We start from the raw sequence: 25047 nt of genomic DNA, 5'->3' as shown, positions 1-25047 counted from the left end.
ACCTGCATTGAGGTAATTAAACACACCTGAGCAATTACAGAAGCCTGTGTCCCAAACATCATTGTGCCCTGAAATGGGGGGGAACTATGTATAAAAATAGCCTTTAATAAAATCTGACAATGTGCTCTTTAACCACATGAGATTGTGCAGTACAGAAGCAAATAAATAATGGGTCTTTGTCCCAAATATTATAGAGGGCACTTCAAATAGTGAACTCATTGAAACCATGCATGATCTGTTCTGTAAAGTATTTGTTAATGTGTAGTTTTTAGAATCATGCTAATGAATCCAATAAGAGTTGGGGATTCAAATTGACAGGTATAGTTAATTCCCCCAGAATGAAGTCACAGAACATAAAGGTAACTATCTGCTTTTATTTTAAGGCAATGTTACATGATATTTTGTACTGTACTGGATGGTATATAGATCAGTTGTTTTTCACAGAAAACCTCCCTTGATCATTTGTTACCTGTGCCTTTAAAAGATTGTCAGCACAATACTGTTACAATAAAATCAATAAGTAACATCTTCACATTCAGTACTTCCAGGAATGTACAAATGTTGATTTTATTCAGAATACAAAATAAATTACAATTCTTAGCACTGACAATGAGGGCAGTCAACAAGTTATTTGAGATCCAGCACAGTCCAACTGAGATCAACTTAATTACAAATATTTCAATGATGAGAGTTTCCGTAAAGCTTGGTTCATAGTCATGTCTCTCTTGTAGTCTTCCATCGGAGCAGCCATTGCACTGAGACCATACAAGCAGTCACCTCAGGCCATAGTAAACCTTGCAGCAAGGGAATTAAAACATATCACCTCCCATACCAGCACCAGGCATGCCACCCATACCCCCCATTCCTTGTGCCTTCTCATCTTTTGGAAGCTCTGTAACTACACCTTCGGCTGTGGCTAGGAGAGAGGCAACTCCAGCTGCATCCATCAAGGCAGTCCGTACAACCTGAAAGTGAAAATAATTACATGGGTCACTCTCTACCCAGGACAAGACGAGTTACTTCCCTTCTGGTCAAAACAGAGCTCAATGCAGCTCAGAATCATTGAGAATTTGGGAGGGGGGGGGGGGGGGGAATGGGGATTTCAGCATCCAAAATAATGCAGAAGATCGGACTCTTTGGAGAATTTTTGTGACTTTGTCAGTTCCTGTGGCAACGTGTACTGCCGAGGTGAGGTCAGCTGTTTGATTTTAAATTGGGTTGTATGCAAAGCAATGCATTTCACTGGACAATAAAGTATAATTGACCATTATAGGACTTTTAACCAGGGCATAACAACATTTGGGGGCTGAATGCAAAAATCATAGTTACGCAATATATGCCAAGACCCAGCCCTACCTTAGTGGGATCAATAATTCCTTTCTCCACCATCTTTACAAATTCCCCAGTCATTGCATCATAGCCAATGTCTGGTGGACTCTGCATGATTTTCTCCACAATCAAGCTCCCTTCAGCTCCAGCATTTTTGATAATTGTAATGGCAGGTATTTTCAGAGCCTTTGAAACAATTGCAATTCCTGTTGAAACAAAGTTTAAAAAAAGCATTACTTTTTCATGATTCCTGCAAGGCAATAGATCACAGAAAGATGACAAATTCCAGTATTTCAACATGCAAAGAACTGGCCTGTATTTGAGAGTTTATTGGGAAGTGCTAAATGCAAACCAATGGTTCCAAGCAAATGCTTGCCTGAAGCAAAAATGATCCAACACAGCTCAAAAGACAGACCTACACATTTTTTGGTGACAGCTAATCGCTTGTGGGCCTCCCATAGAGAGATAAATATATATCAGTTGATATACACATCTATTTTAAACAGCTGGTACAAAAAAATGTGCACCACCTAAATTTCTATTGAATGTTTTCAGAGCTATGGAAGAGTCCAGTTGATCAAGTCACTGTTTTGGTACAATCCATAAGGTACATCTAACAAAACCTTGGGCCACAACCTTAGTGGTTTTAATATAAAAAGCAACAAACAGGACTCGAGGGCCTGAGATGCAGGGAGATGCTGGAAAGCCCAAGTCTTCCTTAAAGGGCAGAGAGGTGATCGTACAGGGAAAGGTGTGTGAATTGATACACTGGATAAATGCACAGTATTTTTCCCAGAACATTGAGTAATCATGTAGGTTTGGGTTGAGATGGAAAAGATTTAATGGAGGCCATGTTTAATTTCTTTCACCCAGAGGGCAATGGATATGGAGCAAGCTGCCAGGTGAGATAGTTACAATAACATTTAAAAGACATTTGGATAGGAAAGCTTGAGGGATATGGGCACAAATGCAACAAGATTACTCGGGGCATGAATATGATGGGACAAAAGGGCCGTTTTCATGCTTTATGACGGAATGTTTTCGATAGTGAATGATACCACTCACCAATTCTTTGATCTTCATTGATTGCCGTGAGAGCATCCAATACTGGAATACACCGCAGCAAAGCACATCCACCACCAAGAACGATCCCTTCTTCCACAGCAGCTCGAGTGGCATTGAGTGCATCATTTACTCTGTCTTTCTTCTCATTCACCTCCACATCACTGGTACCACCAATCTAAATCACAACGTTAAATGGGTTAAGGTATAAAATTAATACTACTCTTGCTTGAATAAAAATCATGATTGAGTGAAAATCATTTTCCTGATGTCATGAACCCCTTTTCCTTTGTTCCAAGTCAAAGCATCAATTTTGAATGACTCAAATAAATGGAATTTTCTATCATGCAAATCTGAACAGTGGTGCAGCTAGTAAAGCCACTGCCTCACAGCACGAGACACCCGGGTACGATCTGGGCCTCGTGACCAAGTGGCTTTCTCTGGGTTCCTCCTGCATCTCATGGACGTGTGGGTTTGCAGGTTAATTGATCCACTTTTGCATCCACTCCATACACATTTTGTGCCAATAAACCTACAAACCCACATTCTTGGGTGATGTGGGGGCAAACCCACCCAGCCACCAAGTGAAGACTCAAACTCCACACAGAGAGCACGAGGTCAGGATCAAACCTGGGTCTCTGGAGCTGTGAGGCAGCAACTGTACCAGCTACACCACTCTGCCACCCTTAATTAATTAATTCCAATTCCCAGTCTTCCACATTAGATTTCTCCTAGAAAAGCAATTCAATCTCCCCTCGAGTGAAAGACCAAGATAATTCACAATCCCATTATTTGGAAATCTTGTTCTTATCTTCAATTTAAATGTATCTGGTTAATTGGGTATTTTATTTTACTATTAAGAACCATCTAAAAAGATAAATGAAAAGTCTGAAGAAGAGCCTGGACTTGAAACATCACGCATTCCTTTTCACTCCAGCATTTTATGTCTATCTTGAATGACGTGGGTTGGTGTATTACTGGGAATATTTACTTTAGTAGTCAATGGCTTCAAGACACTACATAATGGTAACAAGATATTCTTGAATACCAACTTGTTTGCAATGTAGGCGAAGCTACTGAACTTCATGACTGCTTGCCGTGCCTGCAGAACCTCAACGAAAAGGAACCCACAATCTCTTTGTTTAGCAACATATACTGGCCAGTTTCCCACTCTTTCCAAAGCAAACATGAAACTAATTGATGACTCAGTAAGAATGGCATGCATGGAACTAACTGATGATTCAGTACGAATGGCATTGTCAAAACAAAGTGCTATGTGGCAGAAAATTAAAAAAAAATCACATTTGACAATCAACTGGGAAAAAAGCTGGTCGAGCTGCTGCCTCATAGTCCCAGGTTTGATTCTGATCTCGGCTGCTGTCTGTGTGGAGTTTGCGCATTCCCCCTGTGATCGTGTGGGTTTCCTCTGGATGCTCTGGTTTCTTCCCACATCCCAAAGATATGCAGTTCTGTAGGTTCATTGGCTTCTGTAAATTCCCCTTTGTGTGTAAGGAGTGGCTAAGAAAGTGGAATGACAGAACTAGTGTGAATGGGTGATTGATGGTCAATGCAGGCCTGATGGGCTGGAGGGTCTGTTTCCATACTACATCTCTAAAATAAGCACTCTGCAGTTTATTCCAACAATTAGAACTCAAAAGTGGCCAGTACATGTTATTTAGGATCTGCCCAACTATGTTTGAATTTGTAGCCTAGAACCAAGGTTTGGAAAATGTTTTTGGAATTTTGGATTGAGATTTATGGTAAAACCCCAATCAGCCACATTTCTAAATCCCTGGTTGAGGGGACTGAAACCTATATCCCTTTCAACCATTAATCCCAGAGCAACGGGCATCAAGTCAATCCAAATATACATTCACATGACAATTGTATGATATATTCATGCACCAGAGTGCATTTAACAGATTCTCCACCGGGTGGTGCCGTACATGGCAGCCTCGTCAGCAGCCTGTCTCGTCTTTTTCTTCTTTTGCTCTTTTGGTCTGTTTACTTGTATATTTTTAGTGTACTTTTAGTTTAGTTGTTAGTATTATGTTCGGGCGGACTGGGACTGCAGAGAGAGTGACAGCAGTCGGTACAACTCTGATCAGATCGCGGTGAAGGAGTGCACGTGTGGCCCGGACATTGAACTGATGACTGTGGGTCTCCGCTTGGGGATTCTCACACGCAGCTGTAGCGCCTCTTTAAGTCTTTGCTTTATGTGGATATGAATCTTGTTGCTTTTTTGTACGACATTCCTTGTATGTTTACATAATTGGCTAATAAATTCATGACAATTAATATCTATTAAACTTAAATATGTTACCTTCAACACAGCCACACCATCTGATAGCTTAGCCAGCCTTTCATTTAGCTTTTCCTTCTCGTAGTCACTTGTGGTAACGTCCAATGTTTCTGTAATTTCATCAATGCGCTTTTCGATTGCATCCTTGTCACCTTTTCCCTTCAGGAGCATGGTGTCATCTTTGGTCACGACCACCTCACCAACTTTACCAAAGTCGTGAGCCTGCACGTCCTCCACATTCAGGCCAATTGCCTCATCCCCAAATACCTACAAGGACCACAATTGGAAAATCAGCCTACAGTAAAACCTATCCATTCACAAGACCCGTGTGATTTGCTTGTTCTTGAGGTGCACAAAAATAGTTTTGCAACGTCAAAGGAATTTTAGGATTAACTGTGAATATAGTTAAAAGCCGTGGTCTCTGCGCACGTGTAGAAACTAAAGGTAGGACTACTTACTGTACCACCGGTGGCAATGGCCATATCCTTTAGTTGGTTCTTCCTGTTGTCACCAAATCCAGGTGCTTTTACAGCAACAACTTGCAAGCCAACCTTCAGCCTGAAGATTAGGTGAGAAAACTTAAGTTTCATGGATTCAATTAACTGGTATTAATCACAATAATTTATTTCAGAAGCAGAAAACTAAGAAAGCAATGCTGCTAGCTTCTCCACAAATACACAACATGCCCAATTCACCTAAGATTAACCATTATCCTGATTGTAAAAAACCATAAATATAATATATTCTATTAATCCAGTTACTTCGCTCATATTGGTGATTTATGAATTAATGGAAGATCTTGTAATTCAACATGGTCCTGCACACAATGATTCTCTGGAAGGCAGGCAGTCAGCCTGTAATATATAAAGTAAGAGTGGTCCACTGAGTACAGGTGGCCAACTACACTCCCAGAGGGGCTTTGGCAACTGCAGGGACTCCATCCCACACCACCGACCCTCAAAGCTGTTGCTCCAATTGTTTATGAAGACCCGACACAAACATTAAAAATATTTCCAGAATGCCTTTAAAATCCAAAATTATTTGATCAGGATTATATCAAATAAGTTGACTTTTTCCATGGAGCTGTTCCTTCCTATTTACTTCCACTAGACTACAGCGTTGACTGCAGGTCAACCCAGCATGGGTTCTGTGGGCAGAATTCCCAATATGAGAGCTGGGATATCTGAGGCAGTCTGGACCCCAACATCCTCCTGCATAGTCTTTGTCCCAGGACCAACCCTTCAGTTTGGCTTCAGCAGTCCCAAGCTTCGGCCTGGTTCAGTGTTTAAACCCGAGCAGGCCCGCTAGCGTTTAAAAATAAATTGTTTCACCCTCAAAGTACAAATAAAAACCCAAAATGTGCTGTTTTGTAAATTGCAGCTTAAGTTAAGACTGGTAAACGAACCTATTCAGCACCAATGTGCTGAGTGCTTCTCCATCAATATCTTCAGCGATGATCACCAGTGGTTTACGGTGGGTATTTGCGATCTCCAACGCTGGCACAATAGACTGCACATTTGAGATTTTCTTTTCGCTGAGTAGAAGGTATGCATCTTGGAATTCACATTTCTGGCCTGTGAAATGTAAAACATGTATTCAAGTTGTCGAAATTTGATCAATTCGGCAGCTGGGAAAAGATTGGCGTGTTCAAATTCCAATATCAAGTACAGACATGAGCAAGATCCTCTCACAGGGAGGAGGAGAAAGGGATTCATGTGATCAAAGGATCAAACCAATCCAAATGTTGATACAAACAGTGGCAAAATAGTGACACAAAAAAACTTATCCCAAGTTGGCATGGTTGCTAAGTCAATGGTGTCGCATTTAAAACAATGGGGAGACATGCAGTATGGATAAGATGAAGGCATCTTCATGGTTCAACCCTTTACAGAGATTCACTAAGCTAACACAAAGGACATTCATTCTAAAGATGACACAAAATGCCAGAGTAACTCAGCAGGACAGGCAGAACCTCTGGAGAGAAGGCCAGAGATGTTGCCTGTCCCACTGAGTTACTCCACCATTTTGTGTGTCTTCAGTGCAAACCAGCATCTGCAGTTCCTTCCTACACATTCATTCTGAAGATATGGGTGTTACCAACAAAACCAGCACTTTTCATTCCCAGTTATCCTCAGGTAGTGCCACTGCAGTTCACATAATGATTCTCACTGTTTTATATATATATAGAGCACTGGGATTTATCCCAAGGGATTACGAATGAATAGTGGCATAGAATGAAAAAGTGCACATTATGCGAGTCAACACCCAAAGCATGCAAGGACAACATTATTTGAGTTTCTGTGCAGCTTCCTTTTCTGGGCACTTTTGCAGCAAACTCCAAGAATAAAGTAGAAGCCAATTACAGGCCTAAAAAATATACCTTTAGCCGCATTGATGAAGTAAGGAGAGATATAACCTCGGTCGAATTTCATTCCTTCAATCAATTCAAGCTCATCGTGAAGTGTTTTGCCATCCTGTTTTAGAAAACATGTAACAAAACTGTTAAAATATTCTTCAAGAGAATTGTCCACTTCTCTCCCAGCAACGTTTAAATATTTCAACGGTACACTCGAGTCAAACAGCACTCTGGCCCAACTCGTAAATGCCAATCCAAACCTGTCCCATTTGATCACATTCCTCCAAGCTGTTCCTATTTATATATCTGTCAAAACGTTTTTTAATAAACCTTGTTATTGTACATGCCTCAGCCACTTCTGGCAGTTCATTCTATAAACATACCACCGTGTGTGAAGAGTTCCACTAAATATTTCCCCTCTCATCTTAAACCTCTCCTCTCTAATTTTATAACCTAAGGAAAAAGATTTGCTTCACGAGATCTATGGCACTCATGACCTGAATTCATACCCCACTGGTGACTGTACTGAGCATGTCTTATCAACCCAGTCTTTCCAAACGCATCCTCCTCAAGTTGCTTATCTTGTGAAGCTTACTGGTCTAACGTTACCAGGTTTTTCTTTGAAGTCCTTAAATAAAGCCATATTAAGCACCCTCAGTGATCACCTGCGATGCATATATTCCACAAGTGTCCTGGCCCAAAACGCTACTTACCCACGTTTTCCAGAGATGCTGCCTGACTCACTTAGTTACTCTAGAACACATCTTTTCTTTTTGTAAACCAGCACCAGCAGTTCCTTGTCCCTACAGTTTCTCATCTAACTTCCCAGTGTTCTTGTATATGTCTGGTCAGGATAGTGAGATTCATCTAGCTTCTTACATTTTAAAACATTCAGCACCTCTTCTACTATAACGCAGACTATCTCCACAATGTCCCCATTAACTCCACCCCCCAGTTCCCCAGTAATCATATCCATGGGGAGAAATATTCATTGATGACTTTGCTCATCTCCTGCGACTCCACACAAAAACGCCCACTTTGGTCTTCGAGGGTCACTATTCTCTCCCGAGTTGTGCTGTTCTCCAAAATACACATCAAATCTCTTCAGATTCTTCTTAATCTTCTCCGCCAAAACTATCTCTTGCCTCAGTTTGGTCCTCCTCATTTCCTCAAGTGTAACTCCTGCATCCCGTGTACTCCCCCAGGGATTCACTTGATCCCAGCTCCTCCGATCTGCCCCACGCCTTCATTTCCTTGGCCAGATTCTCAATATCTGCCGTCACCTAGAGTTACCCGACTCCTGGCTGCCCTGCCCTTCACTGTGACAGAAACACACAGAGATACTCTCACTGACTGACTTTCTAAACCCTCCCACTCACTGGATGACCCTTTGCCTGCAAACAACCCACTTCAATCAATCTTTGCAAGCTCCCATCTAACACCACCAAAATTCACCGTGGCTCAATTTCAAAATTAACCCGTTTCCCTTTTCCATAACTCTCAAGTACTTGCCTTGACGGTGATGACACCTTTGCGTCCAACCTTTTTCATTGCATCAGAGATAAGGTCACCAATCTCCTTATCGCCATTAGCTGAAATAGTAGCCACCTAGGAAAGAGAGTCAAGAACGGTGATCATATGAGTTTTAAGATGATTACAGACACAACTTATAATATTTTAGTCACTCAGGATTTCATGTATAACAGACGTACTAACAAGTCAAATTAAGCTGCATTTCTACTGTAAACAAACCTGTGTTAACTACAATGGCAATAGAAAGGATCCACACATTAAAATTACTGATCTAGAATTGCTTGGGACCCAACACTGCAACATTGCCCATTTATGGAGACAACAGGGTCCTAAAGTTACGTTATTGAACAGCACCAGTGCCAAGGGAATGTCAGGTCAATACTTGACACAATAAGAGACTTTTGTACTTTGTACATAGAATGCCAGTGTTGAAGATGGGAATTAGACAGGAAGACCTTGGGGAGGTTAAAATCATCTGCAGTTTCAATCAGATTTCTTCTGTGTAAAGAATGTGGAATAAAGAAAGCTGTAGAAGTCAGTGATTTGGGACCGAAGCACTGAGCATGGGCGAAGAGAACTTATTGTCACGCGTCACAGGGCAACTAAAATATAGGCAGCAAGGCGGCACAGCGGTTGTTGCTGCCTCACAGCGCCAGAGACCGGTGTTCAATCCTGACTACGGGTGCTGTCTACACGGAGTTTGTACGTGCTCTCCGTGACCTTCCTCCGAGATCTCCGGTTTCCTCCCACACTCCCAACAACTCCCAGGGTTGTAGGTTGGAATCACACGGAAGGGTCTCCACACCGAAACGTCACTCATCATTCTCTTCAGAGATGCTACCTGTCCCGCTGTGTTAGTCCAGCTCTTTTGTGTCTACCTCAGGTTTGTAGATTAATTGGCTTGGTATAAATGTAAATTGTCCCTAGTGTGTGTAGGATAGTGTTAATGTGCGGGGATCGCTGGTCGGTGTGGACTCGGTGCACCTGTTTCCGCGCTGTATCTCTAAACTAAACTAAAGACATATCCCAGAGACAGGTACACAAAAATGCTGGAGAGACTCAGCGGGTGCAGCAGCATCTATGGAGCGAAGGAAATAGGCAACGTTTCGGACCGAAGCCCTTCTTCAGATGATGGGGGGTGGGGGGGAGAAGAAAGGAAAAATGAGGAGGAGCTCGAGGGCTGAGGGAGAGTTAGGAAGGGGAGGAGACAGCAAGGGCTAACAGAATTGTGAGAATTCAATGTTCATGTCTCTCAAGGAAAAGGAAGGGAAATTAAAAGTGGTGGGATTTAACTGCAAACCATGAAGCTGGTGGAACTGAGGGTCATTCTGAAATTCTGGTGAAACAACAGCACCAGAAGAGCTTGCTGATGTGAGCTTCACATAAAATTGGGAAAAGAACAAGAGAGGGGATGCATTTAGTCCATTCTTTCAAAATTTAATCAAAAACCTGTAGAAAGTACAGAAAAGGAGTCTGTCACTTCAAGCATTTTATTATATTGCGAATGCTTTAACTATAGGGGAATTTTAAAACCAAAGCTTCAGAGCACATTTCACTTTTCTTTTCTAGTAAGCTTCAAATCAGATATAAAAACAGAAAACATTTGGCAAAATCAAGCAGCGTCCAAGGTAATCCACATTCAAGTCAGTAACATTCAAGTCAGCAAAACATAACATCCTGTGAGAGCTGGAGGAGGCTGATGTGGAAGATGCTAGAACAAGGAACTATTGTTTAAGAATAAGTGGTCACCCATTTAAGATAGACAAGATAAAATTTCCTTGAGGGCTGAGAGTTGACTGAATTTGCTTCAAAGGCCCGTGGAAGACGAGTCTTTGAATTGTTTCAAGGCAGAGATAGAAAGCCACTTGATAACGAAGGATATGAAAAAATAATATAGAGATATGGGAGGTTACCTCCGTTCCCAATCCCAGTATACACTATTAGACTTGTGTTCACATTTATTGTATTTTCTTTCATCAGAAATGGGTACCTTGTGATGACCCCATAGGTTTACTTTAAAAAGTCCCATGAAATTAGTCTCTCCAAATGTATGCAGGAAAAACTAAAGCAAATATATTTTGATACAACAGACAAAATGGGGCAACATGTAATTTTACCGTGTTCACTTACCAAAGATGGGTTATTGTTTCCTATATACACGTAGACTTAATTACAAAGCTAAAGTAACTGACATGAAAATTCTATGTGTGAAGCAAAATACATGCTGCATACATTGAGTCACACAAATGTTTACATGCAAGTTCTTGTAGTTATGTAATTATGTCTATCTGTACTAGTGGGATAGGCTAGGACCTGTCGTCATAGCCTCAGAATTAAAGGACGTTCCTTAGTAAGGAGATGAGGAGGCCAAGTCAATGGACATTAAGGCAGAGATAGATTCTTGATTAGTACCGGTGTTTACCCCTCTCGATATCCATCCACTCAATTCCCTAAAGTCCCAAAATTCAATCTCGATTTGCAATATATTAAATCTCAAACTACACAAGCCTGCTGGGTGACGAGTGTTAGATTTCTCAACCATGGAAAATTGTATCTTAGTTGCAAATAATGTGCCTTATCTCACCCCTACTTTCAGAGCCTTTGTTGACAGAAGCAGCCTGCAAACAACTACCCTGTAAAGCCCCTTCAAAGTCCTATTTATTTTTCAGTAATGCCATACTGTCCAGCTGAATATGTGTGCTGTATCTTACATCAATGTTAGGCAGGGTGAGTGCTATTTATGCAGTAATATTTAAAACAGTAACTTAAAAATGCTAATTTAACATTCAGAGTACAAAAAAAGAACCTTAATTCCCAAAACATTCTTAGGGGCATGAAGTATTTCTTACTGAAAACATACCTGAGCAATTTCTTCTGGAGTTGTAACTGGTTTGGACATTTTTTTCAGCTCATTAATTACAACATCTACAGCCAGCATTACACCTGTAAGAAGAGCACAAATCATATCCAATGGCAGTTTGCGTAATCGTTTCCTTACGCAGTTTGCCAACCCGTTACATGTTTTATAGACACAAAATGCTGGAGTAACTCGGGCAGCATTTCTGGAGAGAAGGAATGGGTGACGTTTTGGGTCGAGACCCTTCTTCAGTCTGAAGTGCTCAAATCACTAATAGAAAAAGGAAGTTGGAAGCCAAAGTTAACGTGTAAGAACAAATTGGAAAGAAAGTTCTAAAACTGCTAACTTTTTAAAAAGTAAACTTGGACCCCCTCCTCCTGTAATTCTGCTCTCGCTCCGAGTTTCCCAGCCCCTTAGCTTACACCCCACCAGTCTTTAGTCTGAAGAAGGGTCTCGGCGTGAAACATCACCCATTCCTTCTCTCCACAGATACTGCCTGTCCCGCTGAGTCATTCCAGAATTTTATGTCTATCCTCAGTTTAAACCAGCATCTGCAGTTCCTGCTTATCGTTTATTTCTTAAAAACAGATTTTATCAAGATTCAGGACGTCAATATTATTGTGTTTTTGCATCACTTCTCACGCTCACCATCATGTTCCCAAAACACTCTGAGCAGCCAATTTGTTTGTGGCTTTTACACGCTCTCCTGAACCTAGCATTGCACACAATTTCTAAACACTACCATTAAGATTAAACAATTCAACAGTAAAGATCCAGGGTTAATTTTTGTAACATTTCAAGGGTCCAAGTGCTGGAGCAACTCTCTGTGGAAAGCAGAAATGCTGATGATGAAAAGCGATTAGTGATGGGATCATGGTGAAGGGGAGATGTGAGAATAATGTGTTGGATGCAGAAGCTGGTGGGGTGAAAGGCAAGGAGCTGGGGGGGGGGGGGGGAAACCAAGTTCACTAAAGAAAGATTTAGCAATTGTAGAACTTTCTCCTTCCCAATCACCTACAAGTTTACTTTGGCTTCTAAGTTCCTTTTTTTCTATTAGTGATTTTAATAAAGCATTTTGTTTTGAGCAATCTTGGATTGTTTTTCTTACATATTTACAGCTAATATTCTAATTTGTAACACATTTCAAAATGTAGCCGTTCACTTTATAATAAATGGTGGAAAACAAAAGTATCTATTATTTAAAATAAGAGCAATATTTTAAAATCCCATGGAAAGGTGATTTTTAAGTTAAATATAATGCTAGCAAAGGTCACCAAAAAAAAAATCGATGGGCATTTTTGGTGCAAAGTCATAGTGGAAATCCTTGTAGTATTCCCTTCTAGCACTAGATGGTGCTGCCAGGATATTTTACTATCAGCTCCAGCCAATGGTTGCAATTCCCATTCCAAATGTAACGCAGTAATTGGCGAGTTCAAAAACTTGACTGATGCAAGATTTTGCAATAAAACTCAGCACGTGTTCTACCCCACACTTACGCAAAAGATTTAAGAGAGACAACTGAATGCAACAAAACCCAATGGTGAACAGAGAACATTGTGCTAAGGATCAATTCCATCATGCCCAAGGAATCAGATGTTTATCATAGCACTTTACAAATCACAAAATTTCGGAAATTATGTCTAAATTTCTATTTTGCAATAAAAATGACTGCGTTACCTGAACAATTACATCTCCTTCCTGTGTTTATCAGCATCTTTCTATTTCACAACAACCTTCAAGTGCCTCTGAATCTGACAGCTACCTGAACTTTGTACAAGATCTGGGCACATTTAAGGGATTTTCACATTGTCTTCTAACAAAGGATGTTACCGGGCTGATTTGAGTGAATTCCAGCTCTAACAGTAACCCCACCAACTGGACATTGTCACAGGGCTCCTCTCTCACATGTCCGCGTGAACACTCCTCTGGCATTGCGATCCAAGTGGAAGCCCACGTGATCACAGGGGAAATCGGAGGTCAAGATTTAACTTGGGTAATCGGCCTGCATCCCGAATTGGAACGACGTAGGCAAGAGGGCGAAGAACACCTAACGGGCAGCCAGAATTTAGTGAGATGTATTCCTTGCTATTCTAGGGGAGTTAACTATAAAGATATCGCAGAGGGATATCTAGTGAGAGGGGTTCAGACAGAGAAAATGCAACCATGGATCTCCAAATTTGAGAGAATCCGGAAACTGGACAAATGGAATTCAATGTTTGATGAAAATACATGGCAAGCACTCCTTGAAGAATGCAAATCAATTTAGAAGGGATCCAACCAGAAGAACGAGTCTGTGCAGGGAAGGGCTGCCAACAGCAATAAACTAAGTAAAAGATAAGCCAATCAGGTAATTCTCACGGGGCAGCTGCACAGTGTCTGCTGACGGAGTCAAAATCATGTTTCAATTTTGATCACCAGGCCATAAGAAAATTCAAGGAATGGAGTGTATACAGAAGAGGTACAACACTGACACCTGGTGTCGAAGGATGGAGTTGCAAGGAAAACAAATTTTGGCTCATAATTTGGGCACTATTCAAGGGGTTTATATTTTAATTGGTTCTAGAATATTAATGGAAAGTGGGAGACAGGGCTTAAAATATATGATATGCACAAAACGTTGGAGCAACTCAGCGGGACAGGCAGCATCTCTGGAGCAAAGGAATGGGTGACGTTTCGGGTCGAGACCCTTCTACAGACTCTTTTTAAAAATATATATTTATCATGAACACACCAGCAAAGATCACTAAAATTCATAGCAATCTCAATAAAGAATAAAGTCAACCAGATAAAAACAAGAGGGAATCGCAGAGGATCCTGAGTTTTATAGTGTTCACCTGGGCAATGCTGACTATGCTGTCAGATATATCCTCCCCCACGACCTCTACATATAAATCTAACTGTCTTTTCACTTTCCCAGTTTTGAAGATGGATCTATTAGTTGGATATATTTAAGGCAGATAGATAGATTCATGATTAGTACGGGTGTCAAGAGGTTATGGGGAGAAGGCAGGAGAATGGGGTTAGGAGTGAGAGATAGATCAGCCATGATTGAATGGCAGAGTAGACTTGATGGGCCGAATGACCTCATTCTGTTCCTCTCACTATGATTTTAGAAATGTGAACCATTTCCCTTTCCATAGATGCTGCCTGGTCTGCTGCATATTTCCAGCATCTATCGCCTCTTAACTTTCAGATTCAATGGGGCCTCGCCTTTGCCCAATGTCCACAATACAAAATCTTCCTGCAATAATCCCTGCATGGATTTAATCTTACTCTCACTTTACATTCATCTTTACATAACCGCATGGAGCACAAATGGTCAGATGTAACATTTATTATTTTGGTTGATATCAGACAAAAAAATTAAATATTAATTTGTAATAATTTTACTGTACTTATGACCTGGGTGTCACCATGAAACACAAGTGAATGGCCACCATCCTCACAAGATCTGCCTTTACTGGGTTCATTTAAAAATCCACAAAACGCTGGAGTAACTCAACGGGTCGGGCACCAGCTCTGGCGGACAGGGACAGGTGACGTTTTGGGTCAGGACTAAAGAAGGGACCTGACCTGAAACGTTACTTAATGACTTAATGAATAGGTTTATTGGCCAAGTATTCACATACAAGGAATTTGCCTTGGTGCTCCGTCCGCAAGTGACATGACATACAGTGGCAGTTAGGAATGACACATAAAACATTAATAATAAAACATTATCGGTTAAATTTGTGAATTACGTAAAATACCAGAGCAAAAGGAGGCTACAGATTTTTGGTTATTGACCAGAGCTACTACTCGTGGGAAAAAAAGCTGTTTTTATGTCTGGCTGTGGCAGCCTTGACAGTCCGGAGTCGCCTTCCAGAGGGAAGTGATTCAAAGAGTTTGTGGCCAGGGTGAGATGGGTCAGAGATGATCTTGCCCTCTCGCTTCCTGGCCCTTGCAGTGTACAGTTCATCAATGGGGGGCAGGTTGAGGCCAATAGCCTTCTCAGCTGATCAGACGATTCGCTGCAGCCTCCGGATGTTGTGCTTGGTGGCTGAGCCAAACCAGACCATGATGGAGAAGGTAAGGACAGACTCTACGATTGGACCATCATTGCCTGTGGCAGATTGTGCTTCCTCAGCTGCCGTAGGAAGTACATCCTCTGTTACCCATGAATAATTTCCCCAGAGCTGCTGCTTGACCTGCTCGGTTTCTCCAGCACTTTGTGCCCTTTTGTATAAACCAGCATGGCTCTTAATTTAAATGTTATTCCTTAATTAGTAATTCATCACATAATGTTTATGAAACACCAGACTATCTGTAAAGCCATACAGCATGGAAAGTGGCCCTTCGGCCCAACTCGTCCATGCCAATATGCTTCCACACTTACTAGACAGTTACACAAATTCAGGCAGACAATGTGTTTTAGTTCACATCAATCTATTTCCTGTGCATTTGCCAAGGGAACAGTCGTTAGCAAATGCATGCTTTGAAGCAAACTGCAAGGGAGGAAGAGGGAAGGCTTCCAGACAGAGAAAAGAAGGCAAGGAGAATTGGCAGTGGAAAGAGCAGCAGTTAATGGCTCGTGATTGTTAAATGTCCCATTCCAATGAAGGGTCACGTACCTGAAATGTTAAATGATTTTCTTTCCAAAGATGCTGGCTGACCCGTTGAGTGTTTCCCACAACTTCACCCTCTATTTCAGATTTTTTTTTAGATTTTCATAAATTTGAGGTGCAATCTCACTTATTGAAGGGCCATGAAAACATTTTTTTTTCATTTGTTTCGCTTTAGTTTGTGGTACAATGTTTGCCATATTCAAATATATTAGAGACACATTTATGTAAAACATGCAATATTTGATTTTCAAATCTAATTTAGCATAGAATTCCTAGGTTGAAAGATTATAAAACATTTGGCAATCAATGCAATTATCTCAACCAACCTCGTCTAATCTCCACTGGGTTAGCTCCTTTACTGATTTTTTCAAACCCTTCTTTAGCGATGGCTCTTGCAAGAACTGTTGCAGTGGTGGTCCCATCACCCGCTTCTTCATTTGTGTTGTTGGCAACGTCTTGTACAAGCTTGGCACCAATATTTTGGAACTTGTCTTTTAACTCGATTGCTTTAGCCACTGTCACTCCATCTTTTGTCACTTTAGGACTTCCCCAACTCTGTTCAAGAATGATTGTTCGACCCTAGATAAAATCAACAAGCAATCATGGTTGATTATCCACTTGCACAGAATCGAAGCAATACTGCATTGAAATTATTAAGCATCAATTTTATTCTCCCCTCCACCCCCTTACCCATGATGAGTGAATTTACAATGATTCGCCAACCTGTAGAGTTTTGTAATGTAGAGAAAACCTCACACTCTCTGCACAGACAGCAGCACCGGAGGTCAGGTTTGAACCCTGGATCCTAGTGCTGGAGCAACAGCCCTACCAGTGGCATCGCCACAAGGACACAAGGGATAGTAGAATTAGGCCATTCGGCCCATATAGTCTGCTCCATCATTCAAATCATGGTTGATCTATCTCTCCCTCCTAACCCCATTCTCCTTCCTTCTCCCCAAAATCTCGACACCCGCTCTAATCAAGAATCTATCTATCTATCTCTGCCATAAAAATATCCACTGACTTGGCCTCCACAGCCTTCCGTGGCAGAATACCACAGATCCACCACCCTCTGACTAAAGACATTTCTCCTCAACCGTGCCAACCTTTGCTGCAGGGCAGCACAGTCCCTGACATTTCCATAACCGCTCCTCTTGCAAAATGCTCATCCGTACACTAGTCAATTTGAAACAGCAATCTCAGTCATCAGGTCATAAATTGCTATTGGTTGCTATCCAAGCAACAAAAGAACATGTATTCACTCTGGAAAAATAACCTTAATAGCTGACTGAACCTGAATGAATGTACCACTCTGTTGGGAACAGAACATTTTCACTGAAAACTGATTGGCAGTTTAGAGTTCTTTGACTATTTTCCAATAGAAGGGACTGAAAATGTACCAGAAACACATAAAAACAGACCACTCAGTTCTTTGGACCTGTCCACCCTTCAAACAATGATTGTTGACCCACTGTTGCAGCTATGCCTTTCTTTACTTCGGTTATGTCCAATGGTCCTTGTTGCAAACGTACACTGGCACCATCTCCCGATGTGGCAAGACCAAGTGTAGACTTGGCAATTGCTTCGCCAAACACCTATTAATGTTCTGCCAAGTGGACACTGGATCTCCAGGTTGCTAACCATTTTAACTCCATGAGGATCCCTGTGTCCTGGGCCGAGCCTCCATTGCCAGAGTGAGGCCACAGCAAACTGGAGTAACAGTACCTCATATTCCGCTTGGGCACTTTAAAACCCAATGGAATGAACATTGAATTCTCCCAACCCCCTTCTCACCCGCCATCTTCCTCCCGTGCCCCATCTGGAATCACACTTATCTCCCTCCCCAACCTACATTCATTCCTCTTGGTTCACAATCGCAACTCTTCAATCCTGTTATATCACTCTGCCTTGTCACCACTGGCGTTTGCCCAATCATCTGCCTATCAACCCCCCACCCCACACTTATATTACTTGCCAGTCTCTGCCCTGCCCCTAGTTACACAAAATGCTGGAGCAACTCAGCGGGACAGGCAAGGCAGCATCTCTGGAGACAAGGAATGGGTGACGTTTCGGGTCGAGACCTTTCTTCATTTTGTGTCTACCTTCAATTTAAACCAGCATCTGCAGTTCTTGCGTACACATTCTGTCCTGCCCCTCCTCTCTCCCACTTTTCTTCACTCCCCCCCCCCCCCCCCATCCCCCCAAATCAGTCTGTAGAAGAATCTCAACTGGAAACTCCACCTATTAATGTTCTCCAGAGAGTCTCCCTGACCCAGGGTTACTCCAGCATTTTACTCTCTCCCCACTATTGCAATACCATTTCCTGCTCTTTCCACATCCTTTAATATGCCTGGAAATCATATATGTCTTAAACATATTCAGTGACTTGGCCCAAACAGGTTGTTGGTCCACAATCCCACATTCAAGCAACTTATCAGGCCATGGGAAGTTATCAGACTCTTCTTTTCTCCAATGTCCTTTTTATTTTAAAAGCAGGCATACAGTTATCCTCCATTTGATTTGGTTCTTGGATCCTGAGAATTTCTGGATGGTTATTTGGGTCTCTTCCACAAAGACCCACAGTTTCTAGTTTGACTGTTCTGCCTTGTCTTTGCTCCCTGTCGCAAATGCTTCCAGCTCCAACTTCAAAAGACTTACATTGATTTTCACGTCATTTTCTTTGTAAAATGCAGACAGAACAGCTCTTAGACAAAACAAAAGGGCTTAACTGCTCAAATGGACATTGGTTGTATTTAGGTATTCTGGCAATCTGGTTTATGTGAAGCTATAAGAGCTTGCTGAGTATATATAGACAAAGAGCCGGTGGTGTACTGAAAAAGATCTTCAGATTATTCCAAAAATGTGATATATTATTGATATACAGTGTCTCTAGATAACACTCTTACTTATGTTTATCTGCAATGGAATATAACAATGTTTAGATGTTTTCCCACTCAACACAATTTGCCCTTGGAAACAGACAGGGACGCAATCTAGATCATTAATCAGTAAGAGGCACAGCATGGAAACAGGCCTTTCGGTTCACTGAACCTGCACCAGCTGTCAATTACTCATTCTCATTTCTATTCTCCCTCCACCATCAACTCTGCTCAGGTTCTGCTCCTCACCCACACAGCAACAGAGAGAAAGTGCAAATTCAACACAGACAGCAGCCAAGGTCATGATTGAGCCCAGGTCACTGATGCTGCGAGGCAGCAACTCCACTAACTGCGCCACTGACAAAGGAATTTCACAGTAGGATTCGGTTGCTGGAGCACTACTGGAACAACAGCACGCTTCCACTAGGTGCTGATGTCTTTTCCCCAGAGAGCAATCTCTGTGACTGGGGAGGGGAGCTGGGAAGGCATGAAGGCCAATGATAAATTATAGTTATGCAGAAATGGACCTTGAACGGCATCGTTTGAAGTAGAGTTTGCAAGGTTTGGCAGAGCTTAAAGATAGCCTCTTAATAAAAATTACTGAGTCAAGATAGCAACGTGGCCAGATTGACCATTCATGAGGTCACTTACCTGAAGTTGAAATAGATTTCTGCTCGTCACTTGGGAATTAGAGATAAAAAATGACAAAATAATTGTCCTCGATATTTCCCTCCAAAGGTAGTTATGATTATATTATCCTCAGTTTGCAGTTTGCATACAATTCAAGAGTTCACAAATCAGCTTTGCACAGTGTAATTTTATTGTCAAACATACTGGATTTCTGTCAGGAAGAGTTTTGCTGCTCTTGAAAACCTGAAAAGCTTCTCACCCCAAACCATTGCCCAGAACAGAATCCATCCAGGCATTCGTACAACTTAGTGAATTAAAAATCTCCAATGAACTTCCACTGAACTTAATAACACTACAGTTAATGATAACACAGCAAGTGGGCAGTGACTGTGCTGGATACTTAACTAGGAAGATTAGTGGAAATTTAAAAAGAGATTAGTGCAAACTAAATCAATACTAAAGCACTGCATCTTTTACAAACTAAGGAACCGGCATCAGAAAAAACAGATCAATCAGAGGAGAACCCCCAATGATTCAGAGGTTAACATGGCGCAAGGTTGTAAAGCACCGAAACAGGCCCTTTGGCCAAAAACATCCATATTGCCCATCTACAGTGACTGTAACTGATGCCACCATCTCCCCTGGCAGCAAGATGCAGATATCAACCATTCTATGTAAAAAAATACTATTCCCTCAAATCACCATACTCTTGTGTTTGATATATATACCATGGGAAAAGTATTCTGGGTATCTACCCTATTTATACCTCTTTTTTTTAATCCACGCTGGATTTGATTCTAAAGTGGTATTATTCAAGTCTGCTTAACTATTAACAGCAGGGAGAAATCCACTGATATTGATTCATCCACCATTTGTGAAGTTTTTAATCTCCCTTCTCAAGAATGAACCGCAAGACTCCCAAATCTTGGAATTTTACCCAGAATAAAAATCCTGAGCTCAAAAACGAGGAGAAAACTGCCTCAGAAGAGGAGTGAGCTGAGGTAGTGCATTTCACTTGGTAGCTTTGTTCCCAACCTTTTTTAGTTCATGGCCCCCTTGGGCTCTTTAATTTTTCTGTGCCCCCCCCGACATTATTAGCGGAAAAAAGTGGCCCCCTTCATTGAACCTGTGGCCCCCTAAATCCCCATATTTTTCTGTGGCCCCCCTGAAATTTGCCATGGCCCCAGGTTGGGAATCACTGTGCTATATGAGAGAAGCTATTCACAGGAACATCCCAGTAATCTTGATTTAGAAAATTGAACGATGTTTGCAATACATCTATGTGATGCACCCTCAGGTTAAAACAGCTCACTACTTCAAGTAGTAGTCGAAAAAAAAGCACACTACTTCACGGTTGTTATATTACAACTGAACATTGGACCTGTGGCCAGCAGAGCTCAGAGCCCACTTGTGAATGTGAGCACATGCTGACTTAATTGAACGGCAGAAAGAGACAATGTTGCAGATTCAAATGATTCACCAATTACTTAATCTTCACTGCTATTACCCACCACTTACCCCTTTTGAGCTCGAGTTTTGCTGCGACAATCACAAGGCTCCAAGTTCCCTTCAGCAGTTCCATTACCAATTTATCCGAGCAAAATCTATTTCTGAAACATTGGCTACTCCAGACCTCCTGTTTATCTGGAACTTGCTTGCCAGAAGAGATGGCGAAATCACATACAGACGTGAAATCATATACAGTCACTATGTTTAAGAGACGTGTAGATGGGCAAAAAAGGTGGACATGGATGTGATGGGCTGAAGGGCAACATCAAACTTAGTTTAATCGTCAAAAATGTAGTCTTAGTTTGTTTGTGATTAAACTGGTAGAACATTACTAATGCCAATCCATTGGTGGCAAGCCCGAACTTTAACTACCTTTGGCCCCATGGTAACGGCCACAGCATCGGCGAGCAGGTCGACACCTTTCAGCATGAGAGCCCGGGCTTCAGAGCCGAACTTCACATCCTTGGCGTAAGCTCGGCTGAGCCGAGGTGCAAGTAGCAGTGAAACAGGTCGCACTCGGCGCAAAGCGGTCGCTAAACGGAGCATTGTCTGCAAGAGGACAAGACGATGGTTTTACAAGTTAAACAGCTCGACGAGTAGACGGGGGGGGGGGGCAGAGATGCGGCGCAACCCCGGCCCACATGTCGTGAAGGCACGCACGTCACAAGGTCAAATCAAAAAGGCACAAAAACACTAAATAAATGCTATTCACAAACATCCCACTTAAAGAACATTAACATTTGCAAACGCGTCCGACTGCAGATCCCGCTAAAACGCAACATTATAGCAATAACCCCCCGGTTTCGCCGATTCATTCATTGGCTCATTTTACTGCGTATTTGCACCCATTTTGCAATTACAAACTCATTCCAAAGCAATAATTATTTAGCAAACCTATTGCACAACTGCCGTACTCACTAATTCTATTTGTGTATGTCTAAGGGTAGAAGTGAGACAGTAAACGCTCTGCAACAAGAGCGTTGAGCAGCTACACGCAGACTGCACGATCCCAGATCCTTGCCGCTGCGACTCGCCCTGCGTGAACACGTGTGTGAACAGCCGGGCTACCAGCCGCAGCCCCTCACTCTGCATAGTCTACAACCACCCTCCCTTCAAATCCCTGGCCACCAAGCAAGCTGGCGTCTTACCGACAAATTCCAGTTGAGTGCAGCAATTAAAAAGATCTCTGGACTTCAGCAGCAAAACACCGGAATAAAATCCAACCCTGGGCTAAAAGCAAAGCTGTGTTTATCCCGTATGCTCGTTCAGGGGTGCGATTTCCAGAAAGTTCCAGACGCTTCGCGCGGGCGAGGTCAAAGTGCACGTTATTTAAGCTTAAATGTAATTGTGCAATAATTTTCTTAGCAATTCTTGCACAAAAAGTTAAATTGGGAATTGCACGGAGGTGGCGAGAGATGGTTCACTTTTTTTGTGAATAGAAGGCGAGGTTCTAGAACCCGGTGTAACATTTTCCTGACGTTCGAGGTCACGTCGCCGGGTTCGAAGGCTATTTCCTCACGTGGACGGGCTGCCATCGTCGCCGCTGCAGAAAGAAAGAAGGCTGCAAGCAAGCTGTCTCATTGCAAGCACTTTCTCCAACACAGAGCAGGAATGGTAAGCGTCAAAAAGACAGTTTCAGGGTTTCTCCATGTGTCGTGTTGCGAGGTGATTAAAAAGCGTTGTGTTGTCCGCCATAACGTGGGGGAAGCTGCAAGTTTTATTTTTAATAAACTGCTTGCGTGATGCAAAATACCTTTTGTGCTTTTAGTAGAAATTAAAATCAAATTAAAAAATGCAATGAAATTCCCCAGTAAATTGCTTGAAGCCATTCATCACTACAATCGTGCTTAAAATCATAATGATCTCTGCGTTGGTATCAGAAACCAGATTGTAACATATCTATTGTCGATTGAAGTTGCTACATATTTGCTATTCTGTATCCCGCATTGATATTTGAATGGAAGTGAACAACTAAGATTGTTAAGTGCATTTAGGTAAGCGACCTTGTGTGAGATTGGGCATGTCTGCAAGGTCAAATGAGCCACATTTACTTTGTGGTGAGGGGCGATTGGTTTAGGAAAAAGTAGTTTTAAAATGTTTACTATTTTATGCTGAAATTTCCCTGCAAAATACCTTTTGTAATTTTCCCTTCATAACACTTAAGACGATTTTCTTCGAAACGTGTTGCTATTGAACCAGTACTTGTAATAGGAAAATGTATCTTGAATACCATCTATTTTTATTGTTATATAAACAAAGTATTTAATTGCGTTACAAGGTAAAATAAACTGCAAATATGGTAAGTTTGTCTAACTCATTTTGTAATTGCAGATTTTCAAAATGATGTTGATCATAATTTATAAATCAATAGCAATAAATTCAGGTCAAGCAACGTTAGAATAACTTAGAAAATGTGATTTGTAATCTTTTTGTTAAGTTACAAAATGTTTTTTTTAAATATTTCGACAGGCAGGTCAAGCATTCAGAAAGTTTCTTCCTCTCTTCGATCGTGTATTGGTGGAAAGAGTTGCAGCAGAAACAGTGACAAAAGGTGGCATCATGCTTCCTGAGAAATCTCAGGGAAAAGTGCTGCAAGCAACAGTCCTAGCAATTGGACCTGGCAGCCGAGTGAAGGTTTGTTTCTAAGTAGTGTCTGATCGCATTTAACCACATTCTTGTCTTATATGAGTATTGCCTTCCCCAAATCAAAGTGGCAGGAAGTCCCCACAGTTATTAACTGAGTTGTAAAGCCAGACAAAGATTTCTGATGGTTTGAGAAAGGATTTTGCTATTCTCCACAACTCGAGATTTGGTAAAAATCAGACATATTGCAATACTGAGGAACCTAACTCTAATGAAAGGTGCAAAGTATGTAAGTAAAGTCTCTCAAAACAAGTGTTACTGTCTGAGTATTTATAAAAAACTTTTCTGGAGCCCCTATTTGTTTTTGGTGCTATTTTTACTCTTGTGTTTAAATACATTCAAAAGACCACTTGTCCTATGTGTTCAATGAGGAAAATTATCAATAAAATTATTTAAAATGTGGCCTGAAGATAGACACAAATAGCTGGAGTAACGCAGCGGGTCAGACAACATCACTGGAGAAAAGGAATGGGTGACGTTTTGGGTCGAGACTCTTCTGAAGAAGGGTTACCTATTCCTGTCTGATCTGCTGAGTTACTCCAGTTTTTTGTGTCTAATTTTGGTTTGAACCAGCATCTGCAGTTCCTTCTTACACATTTAGAATATGGGCTTCTCAGTAACTGAGGATGGTTGTTACAAAATGGGGCAAGTGTTCAGAGGTTAATTTACATTTATTTTCCAGAGTGGCGACATTCAGCCAGTTAATGTAAAAGTCGGTGAGACTGTTCTACTGCCAGAATATGGAGGAACAAAAGTTGTTTTAGATGATAAGGTTAGTACCATCATCCACATTTCGAATGTCAGTAGTTCCCCCAACCCCACCCTTTTTCCCCACTACTATGCATCTTTTTCCTTTTTCTCTCCCACAGGATTATTACTTGTTCAGGGATGGAGATATTCTTGGAAAATACACAGAATAGATGTTGGATGAACTGACCATTCCATGAAGTACCTGTCTTTCTGTTCCAGTCTGTAAATACTGTTTTTTTGAGCTTTGGTACAATACAATAAAAATCAACATCAAATCCATAGTTTCTGTATCCTATTTTGTGGAGTTGCAATTACATCTGAATATGTGAACTAATGAATCATAACTTGATGTGTTTATTGTTAATATTTTAATATTTTCACAAGCGCAGTAGTTTAAAAACAAAAGTGCATAAATGTGCCCTTGCCACCTGGATAAGTCTACCAGCTCAGTTGCTTTATAACTGTGGAGATTAAATATAATTTGTACGGGTACCAATGAAATGTTTAAATACAGTTCACTTTATTCCTCTTTTCATGTAGTAAGGTGGATTTTAATCATAAAGGGGTTAATTGTAAAACATCAAATCATTTTA

At 41.4% G+C, this 25047-nt stretch overlaps 2 protein-coding genes and 1 long non-coding RNA gene across 4 annotated transcripts; 2 read left to right on the top strand and 1 right to left on the bottom strand.

Moving 5' to 3' along the window:
• Positions 1-354: 354 nt before the first annotated feature.
• On the bottom strand, positions 355-22320 carry hspd1 (heat shock protein family D (Hsp60) member 1). Of its 2 annotated transcripts, none has more exons than XM_033023702.1 (12): positions 22210-22320; positions 21434-21610; positions 16370-16622; positions 11443-11525; positions 8562-8657; positions 7074-7167; positions 6099-6267; positions 5152-5251; positions 4715-4960; positions 2395-2569; positions 1357-1535; positions 355-965 (listed from the first exon to the last, which is right to left on the bottom strand). In XM_033023702.1, the coding sequence occupies exons 2-12, from the start codon at positions 21605-21607 to the stop codon at positions 810-812; spliced, it is 1725 nt and encodes a 574-aa protein (XP_032879593.1). In that variant the 5' UTR covers positions 21608-21610; positions 22210-22320; the 3' UTR covers positions 355-809. The 2 variants fall into 2 exon arrangements, with proteins under 2 accessions (XP_032879593.1, XP_032879592.1); XM_033023701.1 differs by lacking the exon at positions 22210-22320 and adding an exon at positions 21980-22127.
• LOC116975040 lies at positions 3869-15623 on the top strand. Its single transcript, XR_004412517.1, has 3 exons — positions 3869-4021; positions 11723-11725; positions 15613-15623. It is a non-coding gene; the product is annotated as an uncharacterized LOC116975040 (long non-coding RNA).
• Positions 22321-22498: 178 nt separating the features above from the next.
• Positions 22499-24733, top strand: hspe1 (heat shock protein family E (Hsp10) member 1). Its single transcript, XM_033023705.1, has 4 exons — positions 22499-22675; positions 23531-23695; positions 24387-24476; positions 24574-24733. The coding sequence occupies exons 1-4, from the start codon at positions 22673-22675 to the stop codon at positions 24622-24624; spliced, it is 309 nt and encodes a 102-aa protein (XP_032879596.1). The 5' UTR covers positions 22499-22672; the 3' UTR covers positions 24625-24733.
• Positions 24734-25047: the final 314 nt, after the last annotated feature.

Source organism: Amblyraja radiata, chromosome 7 (assembly GCF_010909765.2).
Source record: "Amblyraja radiata isolate CabotCenter1 chromosome 7, sAmbRad1.1.pri, whole genome shotgun sequence".
NCBI classification, from domain to species: Eukaryota; Metazoa; Chordata; class Chondrichthyes; order Rajiformes; family Rajidae; genus Amblyraja; species Amblyraja radiata.
The sequence above is the reverse complement of the archived record's forward strand: the minus strand, read 5'-3'. Positions and strand labels throughout refer to the sequence as shown.